Here is an 8,493-nt window from a genome sequence, read left to right on the forward strand (position 1 = left end):
CGTCAATGTAATGCAGAACGTTCAACTAACGCATTGCATTTAGGAGCTTAAAAAGGATACTACATAATGCGTACGCGCATTGCATCTTTCTTCCGAATGCAGCGGGCAAGACCTGGTTCCATTTTTGCAACAATGGCAACGGCAACCGGCCATATCATCCGCAGCAGTAGCAGTAGTAGTAGTAGTAGTAGTATTAGTAGTGGTAGTGCTAATCGTCATAGTTGCCAGTTCAACATGCGCACCCTTGTTTTAAATACATTGCCAGCGCAATTTCAATCACTGGCATTTGTCCTTCTATTCCCCAAACACTATAGGCATGCTTTTGCTTCAATGTAAGAACAAAAACGTGTATCAAAATATCGTAAGGATGCGATGATGGTCTACGATTCCTAACGTTAATTACCTTTGTCCTACTGCTACTTTCTCATTTCTAACACTTCTACTACAAACATCTTCTGCGAAAAGGCTATACAAGCAGAAGTAAAATACACTTATTTCAAGCATTCGTCCACTGATTCAGCTTTTTTCTCAAAGGAATTCTTTTTTGTGTGTTATGAACTCTAGTCCAGTTGAGAAAATCTGTTTCCAAAACTTACTAACTAACAAAAAAAGCTAGTGTCTAATAATTTAACCGAAACAATTCATTTTCAGACATTACTACCTCTTCCTTAATTTGTTCATTCTCTTCGACCTCATCAAAACGGAGGATAAGAATCATCAGGTGGGCCGTTTTATACCTTTTTACACCTTTTTGTTTAGGTTTTTTTTGTCACTTCAACACACAAATATGCGCTGAAGTAAATATACTCAAATTCACTTATTTCAGTCACTCGTTAACTCTCATAATTCCACCTCATTTGTTTCCGTATCCCTCGACGATGGATCGCTGTCTGTGTCATCATAAGCTTGTTAGATTGCTTTGTGGGTTGTGTTCTTGTCGCTGCCGGTCGTTCGGTGGATAAGAAGCGTTCGTAGAGGTACTAACGCCGTTGGCACCGTTGGCATGACTTTTGCCATTTGCAGCCACTGCCAACGGTTGACTAGTGCTCTCAGGACAGATGGTTTTAGTTGCACCGGTCACGGCCCCTTCTCCACCAGGGACTTTAGAGCTGTGTCGCATCTCCCTTTCCTCTTCATCGAGGTGCTCCACATCGTCTAGCGGTTCCTCTTTTATTCTAGCGCTTGTGCATGACGGCAACAACGCACTTGGTTTCCGTTCCTTTTCGTCCGGCGGTTTGCAACCATGGCACCCATTCCGTCCCGGTGGTCCAATACAGACAGCTTCTTCCTCATCCTCGTCCTCATCTTCTGCTTTAACCTCATCTGCCGCCTCTTCGTCATCTAGCTCGTCTTCCGCTTCGTCGTGTTCGCCAAATTTAAAGGAAAAATCGTCAAAACTGCTTCCTCCATCAGCTGTTGTCCTTTCACTTGCACCTCCCTTCTCGGGAAGAAAATCATCCTCGCTTAAGGTTTTCATTTGCAACAATTGTTCCATAGATGACAAACTACTACTATTACTGTGCTGCTGATGATTCTGCTCCTGTTTTACCTTGCTGTGCCTTTCATGATGCCGGCAATGATGATGATGCTGCTTATGTCGATACTTCCGTAACACGTTCGCTTTGGCCACCATCTCGTAGCACTTGGCGCAATGATAAACCACATCGCAACCACTACTACAATTCAAACGATTTTCCTGCTGCTGCTTCATATTGTCGTAGCGTCCGAGCATGTTTTTATCGCTGCTGGTTCCCATGCCACCATCCGACTCGTTCCAGTCCAATAGCAGCTTAGCTCGCAGCAATCTCTTATCCTGTTCGGCGATGCTACTGTCCTCCTTTATTTTTTTCATGATTGTTTCCATTCCACTACCAGGTATTACCGGATCGTCCAGGTTGGAGATTGAACCATTTCTTTTTCGCTTCTGCGACGATGCAGGCAAAGACGATTTATTGCGCCACTCGTCACCACTAGCCCCGATAAAACCCATTGAGTTGAACAGCAGCATCTGACCACCATTTCGATTGTAGCAGCCACCGCCCGCAGTTGTTGTACCGAAAATTGTTTCACACAGCAGCTTGCTTTCCACCTCTACTGGCAGCAGCTTGGCGCGGTTGGCCAGATTTTGGAGTGTGTGAAAAAAGTTATAATTTTTGCTACTTTCTAGCGTTTCGATCGCATGTAACCATTCCTTCGATTTATGCAACGCGTCTTTCAGCTGACCAGCCAATGGCAAGAACTCCTCGATATTTTGCGCACGCTCTAGAAGACTATCAATTTCGCTGATCTTATGCTGCGTTTCCGTTTTGAAGCATTGGTTAGCAGATTGCTCCCAATCCACAATCTAACAAGAAATTCAGTAACGAGAAGTAATAGTCATTGGTTAACTGCACAGTTTAAAACGTGCAAAAATATTTAATTTCATAAACTTACCTGCAACATAATACCGTGCAACTGTGACAGTTCCTTCTCTAATACTGTGTGCGGTAGTATTCGCATTCCTTCACTGATGAGCTTTTTGATTTCCTCCAGCGACAAGCGATCGACCGTATTCTCACGTAAGGTTCGCACCTCTCGATACCATTTGTACTGTGTCAGTCGATCCCGCAACTCCGCAATTTGCGGCAACTCAATGCATAGCGCATTTCCTTCTTCGATCAGCTGATTCAGCTGCTGCACATTCGTATCCTTAAAGCGCAATTTCAATGCCTTATCTGCCTGGCGCAGCCATTCTTGTCCGATGCGCTGCAGCTCTCGTACACTGTCACCCTCTCGAATTACACATCGGAGATTGTTGATTTCGTTGATGAACAACTCCAGCTCATCCATCGACAGCTTGTATTTGGCACACTCTAAAGAATTTCGCGTGCGCGTTCGTATTTTATTAATATCAAGCTGCTGAATGACCGTAATGCACTTCTGGGCCTCCAATATAGACAAATTTAAACGCTCCAGAATAACGCTGTTGGGGAACTTTTGGCTTTCGGCTTCATGCGCTATGCTTTGCAGTTCCTCGAGTGTAATGCTACTCGCAACCGATGGATCAAGAACGTCGCGCACACGGAACAACCATTTCTCAAACGATTCTGCCTTTACCTTCAACTTTTGCACCATCAATGGCAACTCGTCCAGTGTGTACCGATACTTGAGGGTGTGGTTTTCCGGGGGGCATTCGCACAGCTCAGCAAAATGGCGCAGACAAGCCAGGTTCTTGGTGCATTTACAATTCACCGCCGAAAGGAAGCAGGTAGTTTTGCAAATCTCGCATTGTCTAGCGTCGTCCGTCAGCAGCTCAAATGCCTCCCGTTCAGCATTCGATACACCCTATCGAAATACACAAATGGTGAAAAAAGGAATTAAATCTCAGAAACCACTACAAAACCTTCCAGTAACTTACCCATTCTAGAAGATTTTTTCGTAGTTTCTTCTCGGTGTCCACCATCTCTGCCATATCGATATAGCATGCTGTTGCAATACCCAAATTCAGCCTGTCTGGTTCCAGTGCCATCTTGCAAACGAGCTCATCATGAGAAAATACGCAGTACCGCCGCAGCTTTGAATAGTGGTTGACGCACTCTCTGCCCATCTTCATCCAATCAGCCGGCGCAAAATTGACTGCCTCGGCGAAGTTGTATCCTTGGTTAAAGCCGGCGTGATACGCACGCGGGAATGTTACGACAAATTCGCCCGCGTGCTGATCCGTCCGGTACACGGGGACGCTGGCGTTCATCAGAATGTTGGGATTCATAATTGTAACCAGCTGGTGCAGCAAATCCGGCTGCGAATGGAACAACTCAGGAGCAGCCGATTTCATCGCTAGCTCAAAATCTTCCGCTCGGCTGCCCGGCACACCGTACCATGTTTTCGGTTCTCCCCAGTGCAAATAGTTAATGGAGTAGCTCCAGTGGTCCTCATTATGCCAACAGAACGTGGCAAAGCACATTCCAACATACATCCATGGTACCTTCATGCCGCTGATATCGGCATTAATGTGTCCAAGGATTGATTCGTCAAGCACGGGCAAATTATTGAGGTTCCAGCTCGACTCTGCATACTCCTGATCAGTGGACGAAAGAGACGACGACTTGGTAGGAAAGCCACTGCCATGGTCCATCGTGTGCAAGTCGGCCCCATACTCTACCGTCACGTCTTCGTCAATAGATGATACGATGCGCCAAAATTCCCTCTCCACCAGCTCGGTCGGTACGAGATGAACCGGCATGTTAAAGTAGTTCGATTTGAATTGATCGGCCATCTCGCCGAACTGCTGCAATGTGTACTCACGTTGTGCCTGCTCAAACCCAAACGCTTCCACCGGTTTTGAGTGTTCCTCCACGATGCACTTGGGACAGCGCCAGTCTCCCTTCGGAATGTCTTGTAGCGGCGGCATTAGACAGAACGTGTGATACGAAGCATCGCATCCGTCGCACAGTAGCATCGATTCTTCGACATCCCCACGATTGCACATATGACAAATGTACTTTGCCATCGGATCGTAGCCGTGCGTTCCACCGACACCAACTTTTTCCTCCTTCGACGCACCGCCGTTGGTTGCTGCTTGGTCTCGGGCGACGGCCGCTAATTTACTCGCAAACTCAAGCATGCTTCTGTGTCGCAACTCCTTCTTGCTCGGAGACATCTCGTCGGATGAACCACGCACACTTCCACCGGCACTGCTTCCGGTGGTCGATGAGGGTTTGCTGTTGTTCTGTTGCTGGGCAAACCGCTGGGAGCGACGAGCTGCCGTCATCGGAGGTTGAACCTGTTGGCGTGACTCAATACAGTGCGGCTCGTACTCGCAGTCTTCGGATGGCTCTGGATCAATGTTTGCCAAATCCACCACCTTGCCCGAGCGATACACATCAAACGGATACAGCAATCGGTCGTAGTGAGTTCGCAGATTTGATCCAACGCTCTTGCCTTGCTGGTAGCCCATACGACATGCTACTTTGGACCATTTGCGCTCCTTTGTAACCACTTCCAGACCTCCTTCTTGATTAACGATCTTATGTAGGGTGTACAGATCTAGCGGCTTTCTTTCCACCATCGGTATCTTGAGAGTTGTCCCTTGCAACTCGCAAAACTTGGCAATCTGATCGAGAAAGTTAAGTTTAATGCGTGTTTCCGCTTCCAGTTCGTTCAACCGCTGAATGCGTGGCGTAAAGGTCAGCTTTTCTACATCCACAGTGAAGGGAGGCTGCCAGGACTGCAAGGTGCACCATCGACCGAAGGATAAAAACAGTAAAATCGATACAAAAAGAAGAAACATTATTTTTTATCGCATTCTTACACGGTTATCAGTTTCTAAGCAACCAAATAGCCACCCATCAAGAAGGTACGTAAACATGCATTTTATTTTACTTTTCAAAAACAACGTGGCGAACTTTTTTATAGATTTAATAATGGTTGAACAATAAGGAAGAAAAAAAAAACAAGCTCCATTATTGAATATACTCACGCTCGGTGGACGAATTTTGCAAATTCCGAACTTTTCTGCGGTCGGACGAATTTTGTTGATGTACACCAGGGGATTTTTAAAATCTTCCTCCGACGGCTCGAAAACAGGAGCTTCCGGCGGAACATTGAATTGAAAATCATCGCACTTATCCAGCGATATATGTGGTCGGTGCGGATTATTGTGATGGTTCATCGGTTGCTGAGGCTGTTGCTGGTCTAGACAATCCGCATCCACACTCGCCACTCTGATATCGGTAGCGGAAATAGTTCGACATAGAATATTCTCAGCACTCAGGGTGGAAGAGGGTTGCGGGTGTCTGCTGCTGCCTCCATTCATGGTCCCAGCGGAGGCACCACTGTTCCCCGCTGTGCCTGTCATCGATGCCCCGGCGGGCCCAGAGTTGCTGCTACCATTGGCGTAATTATCACTGCCACTGCCACTACTGCTACTACCGCTACTGCCGCTCCCGTTCGTCAAAGAGTTTTTGGACTTACTTTTCATCGTTCTTGGTTACTACCATAGCTTTCAGTGCCAACAAAACAATCGAACTCAAAGATGGTGTAATGCAATTGATTTGCTTTACCACTCAACTTGGATTATGCGAAGCAAGGTAGACTTTTTTTCAACCAAGGACACCATACGTACACATTTTTGGGTTTTCTCTCGCGTTTTTCCCCCTACCGTTTCACTTATCGTCCTCCCTAGCGGCCCAAGCAATTACTTCACGGGCGAACATTACACATCGGTAACATATTTGATTGCAATTGCTGAGGCGGAAGTGAATGATGAAAAAGGGCCTGCTGGATAATTCACTTTTGTTTGCACTTGGCGTGAATGGCTAGCTCACATCAGTAGCCGATTGGGCTCAGCACCAACGGAGAACCAATTGGCGATTGCCGATAATGTCTGGCCTACAGTTTTTCACTGCGAACGAGGAAAAATGAGTCGCACGCGAGCAATTTACCAGATTTTACTCTAATCTTTTACAACCAATCACGAAAACTTCACCGACTTTAATAACACACTACACATGCGAATTTTCACACGAATAACTGTCTGGGGTGGCAACATGAACGTATTTCGGTGCCTTTGCCTTCTTCGACAGCAGAGTGGCGTACGTGCAATTTGTTCGACGGTTCACCGTTCGGAGATTGGCTTTTTTGCTGCAATCACTGGCCAGAAGATTCGTCAGGAAGAACGCACTGCTAGTTCGATGAAAGAAAATCGAGGTCATTTTCGACGAAAATCCGTTCGTCGACAACGATACGGAATTGTAACATCGATTTGTATGAACACAAGGTTGCCTCACCCAAAACAAAATGACAATTAACGTCTAACGCCATTTCATGTTATTGACGTCTGAGAAACTTCCTGAAGCGATGACCGCGCGGCTACATGAGGTGAAATTTACAGCGAAATGAACTATTTGACAGATGAAATATCTGACAGCTTCAGCTAAAGGGCTGAGGGAGACACAACATTCGCTTTCGAAATCCTATGAAATAATAAACTCCAATGTAAACCACCAGCATTGAAGCAAGTGAGATTCGAGTAATGGTCGTTGGTGTCGATACCCACGTATCTGACCATATGATCATTCATATAGATTTTTGCTCAGAAAGTTAGAAGGCTATATAGGTCATGATTAGATGAATCTTGTCGAAACACATTGCAAGAAAAGGACAGCAATATAATGATGTTGTAATACGCCATCTATTGCGCAAACTAATGAAGTTATGGAGCTTTTGTTTTTTGTATGGATATTCGATTTTCCAATCGTTTAAGCTTAATCTGTGGCGCTTGGGTTGCTTCAGTGTTGGTGGTTTCCAATCGTTTAAGCTTACCCAAGCGCCACAGATTAAGCTTAAACGACTGGAAAATTGAATATCCATAGAAAAAAATGAAAGCTCCACAGCTTCATTGGTTTGATCAATAGATGGCGTATTACCACCGACAAACCGACGTGACACTTCGAACAAAATGAGCTTCAAAAGTTGTCTCCTTATTTCAAATGAAAATACGTTAAACACTAGCGCCATCTCTATAATGATTCGCTTACTACACTGACATAGATAACCCAAGCGCCACAGATTAAGCTTAAACGACTGGAAAATTGAATATCCATAGGAAAAAAATGAAAGCTTCACAGCTTCATTGGTTTGATCAATAGATGGCGTATTACAACTCATCATTATATTGCTATCCTTTTCTTGCAATGTGTTTCGACAAGTTTCATCTTATAATGACCTATATAGCCTTCTAACTTTCTGAGCAAAAATCTATATGAATGGTCGTGTGGTCAGATACGTGGGTATCAACACCAACGACCATTACTCAAATCTCACTTGCTTCAGTACTGGTGGTTTTCGTTGGAGTTTAGTATTTAAACAATCGTATCGCCGTTCTAGTTCTAGCGATGCATAACTTCAATGCGAAACCATACAATAGTACAGAGGAAATGAGAAAGCTCTCCTCCAAGCGAGGAAGCTCCACAGGTTGGGTATCCCACAAACAGATGGCGCCACCAGCTTTTTTGCTATTTTTAGAATGCATGAGTCGTTTGCCGTCTGCTAAACGAAGTCTTTCTATATTCCGTTTAGGTAGAGAATTTGAGGCGTTTAGAAGCCGTTTAGTGGTCGTTTAGTGGATTTGTGGCACTTGGGAAGAAACTGCTAAACCCCCTTTTTGTTTTTCTTCGCAAATTCCAATGCGTATTGTTTTATGTACTTCTCACATCTTTTGCATTGATTTGAAAACTTATAAATGATTTTCCTGGGTGTTTTGTCCAATAATTCTCACAAAATCTTGCCTCACACTTCCTTCGCCATTTGTATTTAGAAAAGTTGTTTACATCGAAGCAGCAGTGAACAGAGCTTACTTTGACAGAAGTGTTCGCCTCACTGGTAAATGACAGTACTTTCGTGTGGGACACTTTTGTAACGCCAGTGTCATGTCGGTTTGTTGGTGGTATTACAACTCATCATTATATTGCTATCCTTTTCTTGCAATGTGTTTCGACAAGTTGCATTTTATTA

At 44.8% G+C, this 8,493-nt stretch overlaps 1 protein-coding gene across 1 annotated transcript; it reads right to left on the reverse strand.

Annotated features, from left to right (window-relative positions):
• Window positions 1-299: 299 nt before the first annotated feature.
• LOC121591798 (lysine-specific demethylase lid) lies at window positions 300-6,771 on the reverse strand. Its single transcript, XM_041912771.1, has 4 exons — window positions 5,459-6,771; window positions 3,398-5,206; window positions 2,434-3,324; window positions 300-2,344 (listed from the first exon to the last, which is right to left on the reverse strand). Exons 1-4 carry the CDS (start codon window positions 5,957-5,959, stop codon window positions 899-901), a joined length of 4,647 nt encoding a protein of 1,548 aa, XP_041768705.1. The 5' UTR covers window positions 5,960-6,771; the 3' UTR covers window positions 300-898.
• Between the last annotated feature and the right edge of the window lie 1,722 nt (window positions 6,772-8,493).

The sequence above is a fragment of the Anopheles merus genome, chromosome 2L (genome assembly GCF_017562075.2).
Source record: "Anopheles merus strain MAF chromosome 2L, AmerM5.1, whole genome shotgun sequence".
Taxonomy (NCBI): Eukaryota; Metazoa; Arthropoda; class Insecta; order Diptera; family Culicidae; genus Anopheles; species Anopheles merus.